The sequence below is a fragment of the Patiria miniata genome, unplaced genomic scaffold, assembly GCF_015706575.1.
Source record: "Patiria miniata isolate m_02_andy unplaced genomic scaffold, ASM1570657v1 HiC_scaffold_13, whole genome shotgun sequence".
NCBI lineage: Eukaryota > Metazoa > Echinodermata > Asteroidea > Valvatida > Asterinidae > Patiria > Patiria miniata.
Genome location: NW_024037051.1, coordinates 4,663,814 through 4,682,784, shown reverse-complemented (window position 1 = coordinate 4,682,784; position 18,971 = coordinate 4,663,814). Strand labels below are relative to the sequence as shown.

Sequence of the window (18,971 nt, the reverse complement as noted above, 5' to 3'; positions counted from 1 at the left end):
CACAAAAGATAATAATTTAAACATAATTTTCGAGGTTTTCTCAGCTAAAGGCATAAGAAAATTTTCTGAACATTGTTTTCGAGGTTGGAGTCATTGAATCAGCTACCAGAATTCTGAGCTATAGGCGTGGGGTTCGGGGCCCGCTTAAGGGCCCCGACAAATTTTGGATTCTAAATGCTCTGTGGTGCTATCTGAGGCAATTTCTGACCACTTTAACCAATATTTTCTAAGCAAAAGATACATTGTAGTACATAATAGGGCCCATGGCGTCATGTAGATCAATGATAATTTTTTTAGAAACTCTAAATCTCAGGGGGGGGGGGGGGGGGGGGGGGGGGGGGGCGACTGGGGGGGGGGGGGGGCGACAAGCTTTTATGGGGGAGGTCGCCCACCCCCACGCCCCCCGGTGGCTACGCCACTGCTAGACATGCAGATGCGCGCCAGCCAATCGGAGTCAACTTTTTACTAAATTGTGACGTCATTTCATTCCTTAATCTTTCCTTAATCATTTCATTCCTTAATCTTAATGTTAAATGGTTTGATTGATCAATTGGAATGCAGTGTTTTGTAATATAACAACAGCCGGGCGCGATATCGCTTAACATGATATAGAGCGCGACACATTTTTTTAATCCATTATATGACGCGCAACGGGTGAATGACCGAAGAACCGATGTAGAAAGTGCCCGCTAATTGGTCAAAATCTAGGAGGGGTCAAGAGGCAGGGTCTTGCCTAATTAATCAGCGAATCTGTTAACGCATAATAGACCATGGCTTTCGCCATGGTCTATTACATAGACTAGCCGTCATTGAGCGAGCCCTATTATTATTAAAAAATGAATTTGCTGTTTATTGTAATATTAAAAATGCATTCTGCGCTCCATACTTGTGCCTAAGTCCGATTCCCAAACGTCACCGGCGACAGTACAAAGCTACGTACTTGAAAGCTTCGCCGTACTGATGACCGGGTACACCGACTATACAAACGCCCTAGAGAAAATCATGGCGGACGTGGCTACGATACTGCAGGAGAGGCTTGACAAAGCCAAAGAAAATCTACAAAGCGTCGATGAGAACATTCGTAAACTGACAGGAAGGGAGCCGGGGGAAAGGAGGTATAAGTCGTTATGTTGAGAAACCAAATCAGTAATGTTTGATCAACTTATGAAGCATGTTTGTTGTTTGTACCATGGAGCAAGGAAAACGGATTGGCATGCACTTGCGAGTTGCTTGCGATTCAATTAATCAATACAATAGGCTAACAAATTGTAACATGGGCATGGCTAAAGAGGGCGCTGTAATGGAAAGAGCACACCCTGCTCCTGACAACATCGTTTCCATAATGATGCAGCCTTGACTTTGTAGGCACTTTTGGTGATTTTTTTCTGGCTCTTGTTGAACATGGGTTTACTTTCAACATAGTCATAGTCCATAGACTAGAGCGTGTTCGGCAATCCTTACTTTTAGGACACCTCTATTTTTTACAAGTTCTGTTCAAAACCGACTTTTGCAGATGACTGTCCAGTACCAAAGTGACTTTTGCAGGCTAAAGCAGTCTTTTTTTCTTCATATAAACTCATGTTAGTTGTAATTTTGAAAGCACTTTCGAAGAAAATGTGACTTTCCTACCTTTTTTCGCAGTCAGACGTGCATGTTGTAGTTCTCACATGCGTGAAAGCCCTACATAATGAAAGCCCGATGCTGATTGGCTGCTAAAAAAATTAATTAGCCTAGTTTGGTTCCCAGACCAAAAGATTCTGACTACTCCTGAATCTTTTGGTCTGGTTACCAGACTAAAAATAAATAAGTTAGTCTGGTTCTCAGACCAAAAGATTCTGACTATTCCTGAATCTTTTGGTCTGGGAACCAGACTAAATATAGGGCCCAAGATGTTTATTTTTTATCAGCCAATCAGCATCGAGCTTTCATCGCATCGAGCTTTCACGTTTGCCATCTTGGTTTTTGAGTCTGTTTTCTGGTTGTCATTGTCGTCTTTTACCCCTGAATTTCCCTCATAAATCAAAGCCCTGCCCTCTTTCCACAAAATTAAACCATAAACCTGCTGATATTCAAGAAGGTGTCATTGCCAATTGTTCAGATGTGCCAAGAAGTATCAGAATGTCAATTTTGAGTGTCATTTAGTCAACTGTTTTGGTGAGTCTTTCCCTTCCTATATAGGAACGGGGTCCTAAAAGTAAGGATTACCGTGTGTTCCTTCTCTATGCTTTCTAATTCTAGCCCCATAAATGTGGCCAATTTACTGGACTACCTCCGTAAATAAAGGCCACACTTGGAACATGTACAAAAACATGTAGAAGAACTTTGTCAAATTTGGATTTTCACATTTAGGCTTTCTTTGTAGTTTATTTATGCTTTAGAAGCACACTCACCCTGAGTCTATAGCGATAGAAAATTTATCCCCCCTTTTCAGACATTTACTTTTCGTGTAATTTCGTGTTGGAATTTAGATACGCAAACGTGTCAAAACAAACCTGGAAATTACACAAAATATAGATGTCTGTAAAAGGAGGAATTCATTTTCTATTGCTAGGCCTATAAAGAGGGTGAGTGTGCTGCTGAAGCATAAATAACTACAAAGAAAGCCTAAATGTGAAAATCCAAATTTGACAAAGTTCTACATGTTCAGGTACATGTTCCAAGTGTGGCCTTTATTTACGGAGGTAGTCCAGTAAATTGGCCACATTTATGGGGCTATATACTTTCAAGATGTTAGACTGGCTTTCAGAAATTGAAAACTTGTTGAATTTTTGAAATCGGTGACCAGAATGGCAAAAGTGGAGATATTTTACTTTTTTGAAGACAACTGTTCCTTGCTTTAAGTAGCCGTGGTAGCAATGACAACGTATCCGCACTATTGATTATTGACAAATAATGTAAAATTCCAAATATTTGAATCGTGACCCAAAAAAAACAACTTGGTTGAAAAGGTTAAATTGGTCGAAAGACTAATGAATTACCTCATGTGGTTTTTTTTTCAGAGTTGAAATCGATGCGGCCTATAAAGTCACAAAATATGCACTTTTGAGTTTTTTGTGATAGAAATGCAGAATCCGTCATAAAAAAATGTCATTTTTAGACTAAAGTTTTCCAGGGGATCACCGATTCTCATCCAGTTCTGTGTTTAGGCCAAAAAAAACACCTCTGCTTCTGGTTACCTGACCGACCCTATTTTTAGGCTGCAACCCTAACAATTGTATCGGCAATTAAAAAATATAATATAATAATAAATGAATAAACAAATGAAAATCCTGATGTCTTTTCTGTCTTCACAAAACACCTCTCAACAACCTTTTTGTGTCAAAAATGCTCTGTATTTATTTGTTTGCCTACTTACATTCGCTATTTTTTTTTGTTGAAGAAACCTCTGTTTTTATGCCCCGCGGCGAAGCCGAAGGGGCATACTGTTTCCGCCTTGTCCTTCCGTGGGTGGGTGGGTGGGTGGGTGGGTGGGTGGGTGGGTGGGTGTGTGGGTGAGTTTGTCTTACATACGCAGTGTGGACTTCCGAACAAAAGACGTCCACATAATGTAGGTAGCACCGACGTTGTGTGGACTTACCCCACGTCCACACAGTGTTTCCCCATTTCTGGAAAACAGGTTTAGAGGCATTTTTGGGTTAGGTTTATCTGTAGCAGAATGAAGAGAAACACTAAAGGGAATCATAGAAAAAAAATTGGGTTGAAAGAGTTTTCACAGTTTGAGAAAAATGAGTTTTTTCACTGGTTTTTCTTAACTACACGAAAGCAATGGAAAGTCCACACTAGTCATGTGAAACAAGTGTGGGTGGGTGGGTGGGTGTGTGGGTGTGTGTGTCCGGACAAATCTTGTCAGCGCGATAACTTGAGAAATACTTTACATATGAACTTCAAATTTGGTTTGTGGATTGTCCTTGGTAATCCTAAGAAGCCTTTTGCATTTGGGGCCGAAAGGTCAAGGGTCAAGGTCACAGTGGCTGAAACAATAAACATTTTGTCAGCGCGATAACTTGAGAAATACTTTACATATGGACTTCTAATTTGGTTTGTGGATTGTCCTTGGCAATTCTAAGAAGCCTTTTGCATTTGGGGCCAAAAGGTCAAGGGTCAAGGTCACAGTGGCTGAAACAATAGAAATTTTGTCAGCGCGATAACTTGAGAAATACTTTACATATGAACTTCAAATTTGGTTTGTGGATTGTCCTTGGCAATTCTAAGAAGCCTTTTGCATTTGGGGCCAAAAGGTCAAGGGTCAAGGTCACAGTGGCTGAAACAATAGAAATTTTGTCAGCGCGATAACTTGAGAAATACTTTACATATGAATTTCAAATTTGGTTTGTGGATTGTCCTTGGCAATCCTAAGAAGCCTATCGCATTGGGGGTCAAAAGGTCAAGGGTCAAGGTCACAGTGGCTAAAACAATAGAAATCTTGTATTTATTCTGAGATCATAGGGATTAGGGATTAATTCATATAAAACCTACAGAAGACACTAATGCTGTCAATGAACGTTCCATTTGACCAAGGTACATGTAAGTTGATGTTAGAGTGGTGTTATGTCATGGAAACAGTCACGGTTGCGGGGCATTTGTGTTTGTAAACACACCTGACTTGTTTACAACTTAAGTTCGCTTTGCGATAACTAGTTTGCAATTCAATGTCGCGGAGACGATATGAAACACGTGCCTTAATGCTGAATGCAGCGATAACTGGTTCCCGCTGCGCTGCGCACTGAAAGGGATAAAGAAGGCATGATGGAAATGCGGTAACAGTCTATGCATGGGTATGGCTGCGGTGCACTGCAGTTGCAGGTCTGATAAGACATCGTAAAAATGCCAAGAAAACACCTATGGAAAGATAACATTTTTGCAAGTTAATTCACACAACTTGATCTCTCTTGTCTGTGTATGTATTTTCTGTGTTCATGAATTTATTTCGAGGTTGTACTACTCGTATTTAGAGTGATACGATGCAGCGTGTTTCCTCGAAATTTCCTACCGTAAAAACGAGGTTTTTCGCCTGCTACACACAGTGCATCACGTACGCTTATACCGCGCGATGTACAGACAGTGTTGGCCAGTTTCCTGTCATGACTTCCGCTGTGCATATGGTGTGCACGACCTGAATTTTCCATTATTTTTAAGACTTATCGAACGTAAATATTTTAACAATAACTAAGGTAAGTTTTAATCACTTTTTGTGGCCATTTTGTGTATAGCTCTCGTAGTGCAATGGAAATAGTTCAGGCTGAAATTTGCATATAATTGAATACCCCATTCAATCTGCACAAAAAATGAAGCTCAATATTGTCTAGTTACCAACATTCATTTGGATGCACAATCTGTTTTCCCCCCTAGCCCCATAAATGTGGCCTATTGACTGGACTACCTCTGTAAAGTAAGGCCACACTATGGGCATACTCACAAGGGCTTGGTAACAAATGGATTTTCACATTCTGACTGCGTTTATAGTTATTTTATGCTTAAACAGCACACTCACCCTGTTAATAGCAAATGCAAAGAAGTCTTGGCTTTCTCAGACGTCTATTTTTTGTGTAATTTCCAGCAGGTTTTGGAGGCTTTTGCACTCGTTTGTGTGTAACTCTATCTATGGGTATTTTGTGCGGCCTTGGTTTTTTTTGGTCTGATGAGGGCGCTTTATTCTAGATTTTTTTATGTAGAGTGTATGTAGCTACACAAATACCATTCCTTTATTTGGAGTCCCATCATACATGTATTAAAGGCATGCACTATGAGCAGGAAACTAGATTTAACATCGCAGACTCTTTTGCGCATGCTCAGTTTCGTGTTGGTGTGCATGTAGTCTACACGACACAACGGTCTGTTCATGCCGTCCCATATGTTACCGCAAATGACTCGATCCTTGATGTATAGTGCGCCCTCATGCATGTACTGTCGGCCAGCTAGCCGTACGATGTATGGTGGTGTACCCTAACGTGGCGCACTTCGAAGCATACCCAAATTTCCTCGTGTAGTGTTGCCAAACCTCTTTGTTGACAAACCTCAAATTCATGCAGTGAAATACTGGTACATTTACCTTATTAATGCTTGCTGTTTAACCTCTGTGAACAATTTCGGTTTCATAAAATTTAAGCCGAAATTAAAAAACGGTGGCGTCCGGAAATTGGGCACAATTTGGCGGAGTGTTCCCTAACGTGGCGCACTTAAATAAATCTCGGGAAATTCCAAATTAACATTTAAGAATTTCTGAAAACTTGATAAATTCTGATAAATCATTATTATCTCTACTTACATACCCAGCCAGATGTTTGTCACAAAATTATTTTCTTATTTTTCGGGGCATTTTCAAAGGGTTCACTTTGCACTTGAAAATAAAATCGGAAAATCACGCCAAAATAAGTTTTTCTTTTAACTTTGTAGCGGGTAAATAAATTCGCGATTTATGAACGGGAGTGTTTATAACTTGATGAAATTTCACTTTCTGTGAAATTTCAGTTAAAACTTTTGCTCTAGCTAGGCGCTACAGGCGAAAAATCAAAGTGCGCCACGTTAGGGGGCGCGCCACGTTAGGGTACATCAACAATACGTAGGTATGCACGCGATATACCATGGGCGAACGGGATCCGCCACTGTACGTGGTATTGCGTGCATACATGTACATCGCCCGGCTAGCTGGCTGACGGTACACGCATGTACAGTACATGTAGCAGGGGGTACCGCAATTAAACTATGAATAGTAACACACTGAGTATACAGTGTTTATATGTATACATCAGTGACGGGCAAAACCTCATATTGACTTTCATCTCCCCGACGCTAATTCCATCTTATGAATAGTTAAATTGCGGTACCCGCGGCTACACAAATGTACATGAAGGGCAGTTCCACGGTTTGATGGACATGGTTAAGAAAAAAAAGTTTTATTTTTTAACCCAGTTTCACATTTTGATTACAGATTATACATTTAAGTATGAGAAATTAACAAAGAAAACCCAATTTTATCAAACATTTTTTGAGAAATCGTGTTGTTAAGTGAAAAATATTTTTTTACTACAAAGAACTCAAAAAAATTGGTAAAGTTAAAACATTGATTGCTATTAATACAATTAGAGATATTTCAATCATAACCTTATTTCTAGCATGTACATGTATGATAGTCTTAATCTCTGAAACATATGTCAATTCACAGCCGTCATCCATTTTTAGATGTCAAATGTAGCATTTTATACCTCCTTTTTTTTGGTCAGTGTAATGGGAGTAACCGAACAGATATAAAAGTTTTTTCTCACCAACATTTCTAATGAATTAAATTTTGGTATTTATGATTATCTTTCTTTGCGTGAACATAGATATAAATATAAGTGTTTTGTTGACACTAATACACACATTTAAGAATAAAAGGCAACTAAATTTGGTAATGTGAGTAACTTTTGTAGCGTGAGTAACCAAAAATGTAACGTGAGTAACCAAGTTTATTATCCCAAGTCACCCAAACTATACCCAAACTGACTTTTGCTTGATAACTGTTCATCAGGGTATTTTGGCTAGAAACCCTGCCAAACGCAGCAACATGCAACACTTGTCTAAGTGACAAGCCTGCCCAGTGTAGCAAGATCCATCAGGTCAAAAGTCTCAAGGCCAAACTGCCTCAGAGTCTGTGGTCCCCCAACGCAGCAGGATACAACTCGGGCATTGTTCTATGGGACTAGCCCTCAAGTGTCTCAGAAGTGGCCGGTTTCTGCACTGGTGTTGGTAGCATTTTCCATCAAAGTGCAGCAGACTTTTCCACCTGATGCACTGTGCTGCGTCTGGCAGGGTTAGGGTTAATTAAACCAAAGAACCACAAGCATTAAAAATACTTTTAAGCATATTTTATCCTGTTTATGGTGCAAAATGGTCTTTGAAACAGCATGATTTTTAAATTGAATCTAATTACAGTATTTTATCAAGTGTTTATGTTGTTAAATGGAATAAGGAAGACACTTGTACGTCCCTACATTGAAATTAAAATGTTTATTTGGAACAAAAGCTAAATTACATTACATGTACATGTAGGTACATGTACTTCACACTAAGCTACCGATACAGTGGCATGCCCTGGGTTCCCTGGAACCCACTCTCCACATCATAGTCTCTGATAGTGTGGCCTTTCCAATTTCCATGGACCCAATATTCTGTGCTATAGTGGCATACATGCAGTTTTAGCAGACTCTCAGAACATGAGAGGTTTGTTCTGATGGCTCAGCATTAGTTAAAACAAACCTAAATTACAGCTGGACTTAAGAGGAAACATCAAATTCCTGATATGTGATCAGTATGCACTGTAATAGTATCAGAATAATGTCAGATGAAAACCTTTATCTTGGAGTACTTGCCAGTGGAGATCCAAAATGCAAATTTAAGTGAGAGTTTTTAGTAGTTCTGATGCCTATTGGGTAAAAAAAAAATATACTAATTATGATAATTTAGTCAAAAAAATCATGCCATAAAATTCTGAGATGGGTCGGACAAAATGTAACGTGAGTAACCGTAACATGAGTAACCAAGTTTTTTGTGGATTGCAAAAAAAAGGGAGATTCTAGAGGATTTGTTTTACTCTTTATGTTTGCCCCATGGCATGGTCTTTTTATCAGTTTAAAAGAAATTTCCACAGGTTGCCTGTATGAGGACACTTTTTGATCAAAGCATGTTTGCTTTCACTCAGGAGGTAATGCATTGAGTATACAGTGTTTATACGTCAGTGAAGGGCAAAACCTAATATTGATTCCATCTTATGAATAGTTCATAGCTGTTGCTATGGGCCCTGTTTCACAACTTGATTTTTTACAAAGAAACTTTTTCTTGAACTCAGATTGCCAGAGACTGGCTTGACTGGTGATCGTGGCAGAGACAGGGATCAACACAGACTGTCACTGGGGATCCCAGGACCAAGGGGCAGGGGTAGAGGCAGAGGAGGTGGAGTGCAAAGGTAAATGGCCCTAGGTGCATGGGGACATGTCAACATTGTGTTAGAAACACTTGCTTGTTTTGATGGATTGACTCATGTACAGCCAATTCATGGATGGACCCTGAAGATTTGGTCCAGGCTATATATGATGTTTGTAATCCAGTATGTGTAAATTCTGACCTGTGGTTAACTGTTTAACTCTAACTTCCAAGTGTTTTTCGAAGGCCAGAAAAAAATGGTGTTTTAATTCAGCGATATCATCCATACTAAAAGTATAAGTGTGGACAGTAAAAGATGAAGACCAACTGCAGCTAAAAGGGCTAGTTAATCGCATTATGGTTACCAGTCTGTAGCATGTAGCATTGCTACAGGATTTGTGGTGGGAGTCCCCATGTCTCAAATGTTGCTCCATATGCATTATAAGAAACTAAATAATATATCAAACAATTGTGGCATACAATATGAACCTTTCTCTAACCCTCCTGCTATCTGAACACTCACAAACAGTCAAAAAATCCTCTTCCCTTCCATGCACTTTACACAGGCTAGTCACCAACAGTCAGATCATATTTCAAGCAAGCACTGTCACTAGTCCATGAATGTCAACCAGTGCGTCAGTGGTGGATTCCATTATGTCATGTACAGTTTTGTATTGGAAGCACAGTGATTGATGGATTTGATGGACTTGGTCCAGTTCCTAGTAAAAGACGGTAGGGAGTTAGGGTTAAAAGTAAAAGTATGTTTGACATGATAGATTAGTGTTCTTGTTCTCTTTACAGGGCAGATGCTTTTCAGCGTTTGGGCTTACCTATCATTAGGAGACAAAGCACTGGCAGTGCATTCAGCAGGTCAGTACATGTACATGTATTCTTTGAAAAGTGGTGTGATGCATTCTGTGTTGAACGTGATCAGGCCTGAAACGTTTTCTTTTAAGCTCTGGCAGGAGCTTCTACATGTCACTTAGTGGTCAGTCTGTCCGTCCCAAAAATTGGCCAAAAGTATGGTGTTCCATATGTGCCATCAGCGTCGCATTTTTAAAAAGCTCTGACAGGGATCAGTTTGATCGATTTCATGCAAGACTTTCATGCAAGACTTCTTGCAAGGTCAGCCTCGCTTGAGTCTAACACAGACAGAGCTTATTGTGCACTCGCACAGTTTGTTAGTTACTGGAAACTTCAATTACAATTAACATTTGAAGTAAACCCCACAATAACAGCCAAATACTGATTTTTGAAAATTTATATACCAATTAAATTACATTTGTTTGTTTCTTGGAGTAATTTACTTTGTGTGTTTGTGTGATTGGCAGGCTGGGAGGCCGTGTGGATGGACCGCAGCCCAAGCGCCCACGGAGGAAGACTAATGATGATGATGATGATCTGCCTAAGGTTGGCAGATACATTTGTTTCTTTGTGCCATTAGTCATGTAGCAAAGTGGGAAATATGCTTGATCCAGCAGCATTACTGAGAAACAGGTTTACCCTGCTTAATCTATCCTGAAAACCTGAAATTAAACGGGTGGATAAAACTGAAGTTTGATGAATCCAGAAGCAAAACAGCGAGAGGCATGTTGAATCCAACTGAGTCCAACAGCAACAAAGAGTATGGCCTGCTGAATCCATCACATTCCAACAACTGCAGAAAGTGAAACTTGCTGAATCCATCAAATTCCAACAACTGCAGAAAGTAAAGCTTGCAGAATCCATCAAATTCCAACAACTGCAGAAAGTAAAGCTTGCTGAATCCATCCAATTCCAACAGTTGAAATGTATGAGGCTGGCACAGTCCAACAGCATTCCAGAGCTAGAAAGAGTTTAATATGCTGAAACCATCAAAATCTCACAACAACTCTGAGTAGTATTTGCTGAACCCTACAGACATGTTTATCAGATTTTCTTATTAGAGTTACTTTCTCTTATCTTTCAGCACACCATCCAATCCTCTGTTGTAGCTACCCCTAAGGTGGTCAAAACACGCCAAGAATCCATTCAGGAACAGAGCAAGGATGTCCAAGGACAGAAAAGGTAGGATGCCACTATTTCTTACAATAAAAGAGGGTACAAATATGTTACTCCCCCCAGGAAAAAAACCGATTAACTAAACAAACAAGCATTTTTACTGCATCGAGGAATATGCAAGTTCATATGCAGATTCTTCTTCAGCACTAAAGATTGAAAGTTGTTGGTACAATGTGACCAGGAAGTAAGCATTCATGCCTCAGATGGTGTAAATGACTTGATATTACATGTTTTGTTGAACTCTTCCGAGTATTAAATTAATTCCCTAAATTAGATACATAAAACTATGGCGTGGCATATATAAAGCTATCCCAAGTGGGATCCACTTATAGCAAATAATATATTCTTGCTATGAGCTAAGACTGGAGTAATATCCATTCATAATATTACTGATGTTTATATTGGTGAGCACACTCTTAAACTCTACTCTGGTCTTCACCCTTTTCATACAGGAATCGGCGAATGTTTGGTCACCTGTTGGGTACTCTGCAGAAATTCAAACAGGAGTCCACTGACATGGAAAGCAAGGTATTAACCAGTCTCAAGAGTCTTTTATGTGTCACTTCTATGCAACCTTTGGTCTGATCTGGGCAATGTATATTATTATATAACCGACATCCAGATCCTTGTCATTTGATTGGTGGAACTCACATCACGTGGCATTCGTTATTGCTCCCATTCATGCCGCGGCTCAAAAAGTACTATCCGCCCATGGGGAATGGGAAATACTATTGAACAGTTAGGATCACGACGTGGTATTTGTGTGCAAATGCATGCTGGTGTGCGCGTTCAGCGTTGCGCGTAGCGCGTATTGTTCCAAAGAGCCAGCGCTACAGCGTTGGGTTCAAACATTTTCGTGAAAGGGTGGTTTGGAAGAGAGAAATATATTTTCCTCCAGTTTTGTATTGAAAAAAGTTCAAATATATCAAATGACAAGGATCTATATGTCAGTTATATTAAACAAATATTGAGTGGCTTTAAATTGTGAAATGGGAGGAATATTATCGCTCGGTAAAATCTGGACTTTTCCAGTTCACTCGGCTTCGCCTCGTGAAATTGAAGAGTCCAGATTTTACCTTGCGATAATATTCCTCCCATTCCACACTGAGCCACTCAATATTTGTATACCATCCTCCTACTATCCACAGTCACAGTAGGGCATGTTGTAGTAGTGTTTGTCATCTGACTCATGATTGAGGACTACAACCAACCCCTGGGTTTTGACAATCAAAATGACCATCGCTTGAAGTGGGACCTGAAATCATGTGATAAAGCAGGTGTCTTTAGTCTGGGGAATCCAGAGAAGAGTTTACTCGCAAATGGCTTATTGATGACACAGGAAGTTCAATGGAATGCAGCTTTTACCTTATTTTCTTAGGCTCCTTTGGCTAGGAACCATCCTCAATCCTGCAAAATCCTCCAATTGCCACCATGTAAAAATTGGATACTGCCTCAATCCTCCAAATCATCTATTATTCCTTGAATATGTTCAGTGGAGGGGTGACCATTGCCTCAATCTTTCAACATTTCTAACAACCACTGTAATACATTGAGGCCGTGTGGATGATATCCAGAAGCAGTGTGGATATTATCTATATATATAAGAGAGAAGTTTACTCGCCTCCGAGACGATGTTTGCTCCTGAAAGGATCCGAGACCGCGGGCTCCCGCGGCGCCAAAATCGCTCCACGTCCGTGGAAAAATGCAGAGGGTGTCTTCCGCCGGGTCGGACACTTCGGGTCGTCCTGATTTTCCCGTACGGACCGGCGATCCGTTTTGTCGATTTTTCGTGACTGCGTTTTGCGCAGGAATTTGCCGTCGTGTGCGCTTTCACGTTGACTGCCTGGCTGCCCCCTGTGCTGGCTTTTCTGCGTGTCTAGACTGTGCGAGGTCAGCGGTTTCGACGTAGGGGTTGCATTTACGTGTTCTACTTAGCCGTTCTGCAAAAGTGTTCACCAAACGGTTGTATAGGGTGACCTTGGTAAAATATTCTTTGTCCATGGTGCATGGCCACCAAGTGTCCCTATTCTTTCATATGCTTTGCTTGCCGCCCCTGCGCTGAGTGCAACGAATACTCAGAATGACTACACATTAGTATGCCTTGCGCGGTCTGACCAATCGAAAGTCTACACTGTACTTCCGGGGTCTGCGTAAAACCGTCAATGGCAACGCGTACTGCAGCATGCTCCACACCCTGGAAACGAGGTTGGGTCTACGGCGCTCGCTATTGCACAAGCATGTGACGTCGCGTGATAGAGTGCTGTTGCTTCCATAATGTGTTTACAGCTCCATGCTTCCACTAGCTCTATGCTTCCACCATAGAGCAAGGACCTTGCTCTATGCTTCCACCAAGGCTGAGCGTTGTGAGTTCGCTGCCCACCACGTCACGGTATAATTCAGTGTCGCGTTATAATTTCGGGGGCCTGTTTGGGATCAACGAAGGATCGATGCATTGCTTCAAATATCGCGATCTTGAACGCAGTCACAAAAAAACGACAAAACGGATCGCCGGTCCGTACGGAAAAATTAGGACCACCTGAAGTGCTTGATTTAGAGGAAGAAATTCTCCGTATTTTTCTATGGACGTGGAGCCATTTTGGCGTCGCGGGAGACCGCGGTCTCGGATCCTTTCAGGAGCGAACATTTCTCAGCGGCCGAGTAAAACTTGCTCTTATATAGATGGTTGACCAACTTGAATAAAAGTTGAATCGACCTTTTCCTCGCAGACGGTCTCGCAAATTGTAAGAAGTTCAAGCTTACGTTTGTTGAAAAGTCCAATACTGAAACTTAATTATGACCTTCCTCCATCATTCAGACCGTTTGTAATTTTATGGTAACACTCAACATTTTCATTGCAAATGACAACTTCACGTTTGATTGCATTATGATTTATTGTCAAAACTGTACAATCAGCCTTCGCCTGTGTACTACGGTAACCTTTTCACTATGTTTTCCCGGCAATGCGACTGCCTCACAAAATGCCAATTTAACAGACCAACGGGAACATTTACAGACAGTTGCCATGGTACATAATTATCATGTGCGTAAATCGGTGGGGAACAGGGAGAACCCCCCCCCCCCCCACATTTTAAAGCGGGGACATTGTTTGGTCCCCCCCCCCCACACTTTTTCTTCCCCGAATAAAAATTGTAGCCTACTATAATGATTCTATTGCTCAGAATACCGTGTATAGCTGATTCAATTACCCCAAGCTCGAAAATGATGTTTCAAAGATGATCTTTTGCTCAAATTGGTTTTAGTGGTCAGAAATTGCCTCAGATCACCAATTGTTTTTCTATAACTGCATGTCTCCTCAATGATCCCCCATTTACATTTAACTGCCCACAGTTTCATCCCCAACACTACGCCCTATATACCCGATCTATGATCGGGTAAATCAGCTTGTCCAGTATAAGGCCCAAAAAATAATACTTCTGCTTCCGGTTACATGGCATTCGAAAAAAAGGGTAGGTAGGTAGGTAGGTAAAAAAAAATTCATTTTTTTGTGTACGATCATATGAAGGCGTCTGCGTTTAGTCAAGGGTAAAAGGTAAAAAATTGATAGTTTTGGGTGTTTTTTCCCCTCATTTTTCCAATAAAAAAATTAGGGTAGGGGCTGTCAGAATAGGGTAGGTAGGGAAATCGGAAGCAGAATTTTTTTTTTTTTTTGGGCCTAATGTGGGCCTTAATTATGCATGGTGAACATAACGCAGGGCACAGCCTTCGACCTGAATAATAGTGCATCCTCCAAAATCAGCTGACACTTTTTTGCCATTCAATGTCAATCCGCCAAAATCCTCCAAAAGTCTTCGTTGATTTTAGAGGATTGAGGAGGGGTTAGGGTAAATGAACAGTTAGAGACTCCTTGCTATTAAGTACATGTAACCCCCAAAAGTGAGAGCCAGAAAGAGAGCCCTATCCCCACTGCTATACTCCAGTCTGACAAATTATGGATTTGTCTGGCATTATTTGGACGCTTCCCTGTCTGAAAATAAGTGCTCTGAACATGTTGCTAAAGGAGATTGCATTGTGAGAAACACCAAAGCGAGCTTTAGTGCATTCCAGTAAAGGTGGAAGGGGACACCAACAATCACAACAAGTGTGCAAATCAGATTGATCTATACATGCATGTAGATTGTCTGAAATGTCCTGCACCCTCTCACACTCTCATTGTTAGGTTATACCTCTCCCTTTTATTCACTAATTTCATAGTCCGTACCAAACATTATACTACAACAAACGTCCTACATGTATTATACTGTAAGTTTATGAACTTGCCAATAATTGAGGGTTAGTTATAATGTGTGAGGAGCTGTGGCAGTCCAATGAATTGTAACATTGCTTTGGTTTTGCACCTGTTTCTTTTCGGGAACAGGAGAGGAAGCGATCCGAAATTGAGAAGAAACTGGAGGAGCAAGCAGTTGAAGAGAAGAAAGAAGTGGCAGCCCAGAGATCTCAGCTGTTCACAGAGCGTCGGAACCAGCAAGCTGAGCTACAGAGATTGGAGAGATTGGTTGATATTGCAAAAGAGGTAAAAGCAGAGTAGCACTGGCACGTATTGGTGTGCTGCAGCCGAACCACTGAACCGAACTAAAATTTGCAGAACATAGCACTTCCGAACTGAACCAAACTCAATTGTTCAGTTCAGATGTTTCAGAAACATGATGTTTAGTGCTGCATATTTCATTTGCACAACCAAAATAATCAAAATAGATACCTTAAAATTATTTAATTTTACTTCTAATTAAAAGCAAACAATTTTTAGGCTGAAAAACGTAACATAATTTGTGGGTGAATAGACAATATTACTATACCTCATACATATTCATGATCGAGGGCCAAGTTCCATTCACCATCACGTGTCAGCCGCTAGTTTTGCTGTTTACTAAGCGCACGCGATGTTTCATGCACAGGTTGAACACTCATGCGTAGTAGACTATCGCACTGGTTACCAGTGTGCTAGTCTACTACACATGCGCTTTACGAAGCAGTCATGGAAATAGCGCACGGAATGCAGTGCGCACGCGCGAACATCACCCTAGCATGCATCATGCAGCAGCTACATGAAAAGATGGGGCACACGCACAGCAACATTTTGCCGAGAAAACTAATGCAAGATTTTTGTGAAAGTACGGGTAAGCGCAAGGGAAGTAATCCAATGCGCTCTGTGAGGTATAGTAAAACAAATAAAACATGTGTAAGTTCGGGTGGATATTCGATATTACCTCTGGGAGATCACCTCGGGGAGCTAATATCGACTATCAACCCTCAAACCGTGTTTTATTTATATATTTGCTCCCTGAGGTATTGGAAGTTGACAAACTTGCTCCCTTGGCGGACCATCTCAAATAAACCATGTTATTTTTGTTTTACTATACCTCATACAGATTCACGTCATACATATTTAGGGCCAATGATTTTCCGTTTCAGAAAAGTGCAAATTCCGTTTTCAAAAATCCTAAATTCCGTTTCAGGCTGAAAAATTCTGTTTCACATTTACTCAATACATAAAAGTGCATTTAAATAAACACCAGGTACACTGAGACGATAATGAAATAGTCGTTTGGTTGGAACACGGGAAAATTTCCAAAAAAAGATTGCTATTTTATCAATGGATGATCAATTTACAGACATAGTATTTAACTTCACTGCGTGCTGTCGTCATTAATACTGCACCGCCACCACCACACACGTAAGAAACATGCAATAGCCGTATATGCCACGACGTCACACCCATCAGCTGGCTGAAGTGTGCTTCGTGTCCGCTAACGGCGACAAAATAGGATAGTTTACGGTAGGTTTTTAGACCTGGATAAGTGAATAAGCACAACATGCATTTCAATAGAGCCAAAGTTAGATGTTAACGAATGGTTGATGTTTGAACGGAGAAAAATATACCTGCCGATGGAGCAAAAGAGACCCGCGAGAGTGTGCCGTGAGTGTGATGATTATCACCTATGTGCTGACCGACAGCTGCGGCGCGCGTTGGGTCTGTCACTACGGTAATGTCACTACGGTAATGATCTCATAACATTTATTGCTCTGATCTTGAATGTTTTTCCCCCCTAATAATCATGAGCTAAACAACACTCATGTGTTATATGGTTTGTCTGTTCAATCAATCATCAACAATTTGTTTTGGACTCAATAAATTTTACGAAATTATGGTTTTTATCAATTGATAAAATTGCAGAAGTTATTTTCTTTACATTCAAAGCAGGTTCTGCGAATTAAGTCTGTTTCCGCGATCGCGGAAAACCATTGGCCCTACATATTCACCTCATACATGTACATATTCACCTCATACATATTCATAAGTTACACACCAGTTATCCTTATATAAAAAAAACCCATTGCTGTGGGTGTGCTGCACTCTTTTCATTTGGCTAGGGCACTTTTGCATGTGTGCACAGTCCCTGTGCAATAGTTCCACGATAAAACACATGCGTAGTAGACTATCGCATCTAATCTGTGCCATACTTTACTGTGCATGCGTACATGTATGTATCCTGTGCATGAATCCTTGGGTGCACACTTGATAAATAGCAAACCATAGCGGCCAACACATGATGGTGAATGGACCATTAACAAAATCTGCTCTCATTCATGAACATGTTTGAGGTATTGTAATACTGACTTAAAATGAAAGGAAATTCAAGTCATGTGTGACGAATTAGGGAATAACAGTGTGAGGAGCCCGTCTTCACTGCGTGATAATGACCGCGTTGGGGGATGGCTGCTGTTAATGGACAGAGCCGAAATAAACAGTTAAAATGCTCAAATTTTGACTTTTCTTTCGGCGATATTTCCAGACTTTTTGTGTTCATGTTGAGGGGCCATATTTTAGCTTATGGCTTCAATATGTTACCCTGTCTCTTCAATGTGTTTTTCTTCTTCATTGCATTATGACTGACGTCCAGCGTATGGACTTCTGCTGTCAAAGCGAAACAAATTACAACAAATATTTTTTATATTTTTACCTGACTGAGGAAGCTGGAATTTCGTTTACATATTCCTTGTGTCCAGAATTACAAAGATGCTCGGTTTAGAAAAAGTAAATATGTCCTTGTGTACAGAAAATAAATCAAAGCTTTCATCGTAAACATCCTCAGTACGAACATGTCGTGTGAAGACTTATTCCACGCGCACATTGCAACTGTGTTGCATACAGCGCATAAGTCTTCACAGGATGGTGGTTGAGCGACGTGTACTGCTGTATTGTTACAAGGTACCGTAGGATTGTTGTATATTTGGCCAATCATTGGCTTATGATGCTGGATCAACGCTGGTTCAGGGGCCATTTGTTCGCTTGTTTTGAAGCCGGTCTATATATCACGTTTTAATGCACCCTCACGTGATCGAGACTTGACCAATCAGAAGCTATGAACTCTCCAAGGTATTTATTGATTTGAGTTGAAACCCACATTTGGAAGATCTTGTCACCACACAAGCGTCCAGCATCACTACCACTTTGCTAGGGACACATTTCATGGTACTTAAATTAAAGGTCGGAAAGTTTTGTTTTAGTAACAACAGGTTACCAACCAAAATGCTATGCCTTTGGCTGATTCCCTGCTGATTTTTGCTGGGCAAGAAAATAGACTAAATGATATGTACTGCTTAGCAGCTGCATGGAATTAGCCTGGGAAAAAGTGTGTGTAGAAATGAAGAAATAAACAAAATGTCATGGCAGCATTGCTGTTTGGCATAATTAACCTCTATATATTTCCAACGACCTTCTTCAATCCTGCCGCATCCTCCTGCACTTTCTGTTGGATTTTGAAGGCTTTAACATTAAATGTTTTCTTTTTCTACAGCAAGAATCTTGGGACGCTCATACTAAGAAGCTGAGTAACTTTATACGCACCAAGGCCAAGCCCCCAATATTCTACAAGCCAGCCAAGCCCTCGCTAGTGACTGAAAAAAACTTAATGGACTCCAAGGAACTGCTGAATGGTGAGGCAGTTTTTATGTGTTAATATCCACTGCTTGTTTACAGCACTTGGTACGAATTTGGAAGGATGAGGAGGACC

At 40.7% G+C, this 18,971-nt stretch overlaps 1 protein-coding gene across 1 annotated transcript in view; it reads left to right on the top strand.

Moving 5' to 3' along the window:
- The first annotated feature begins 940 nt into the window (after positions 1-940).
- LOC119720588 (pinin-like) overlaps positions 941-18,971 on the top strand; it is a 26,242-nt gene continuing 8,211 nt past the window's right edge. The window contains exons 1-8 of the mRNA XM_038190322.1: positions 941-1,115; positions 8,825-8,941; positions 9,700-9,768; positions 10,230-10,308; positions 10,847-10,944; positions 11,391-11,466; positions 15,314-15,469; positions 18,756-18,894. Of these exons, the coding sequence (XP_038046250.1) occupies positions 961-1,115; positions 8,825-8,941; positions 9,700-9,768; positions 10,230-10,308; positions 10,847-10,944; positions 11,391-11,466; positions 15,314-15,469; positions 18,756-18,894 (889 nt within the window). The 5' untranslated portion in view covers positions 941-960. The remainder of the gene's footprint in view (positions 1,116-8,824; positions 8,942-9,699; positions 9,769-10,229; positions 10,309-10,846; positions 10,945-11,390; positions 11,467-15,313; positions 15,470-18,755; positions 18,895-18,971) is intronic.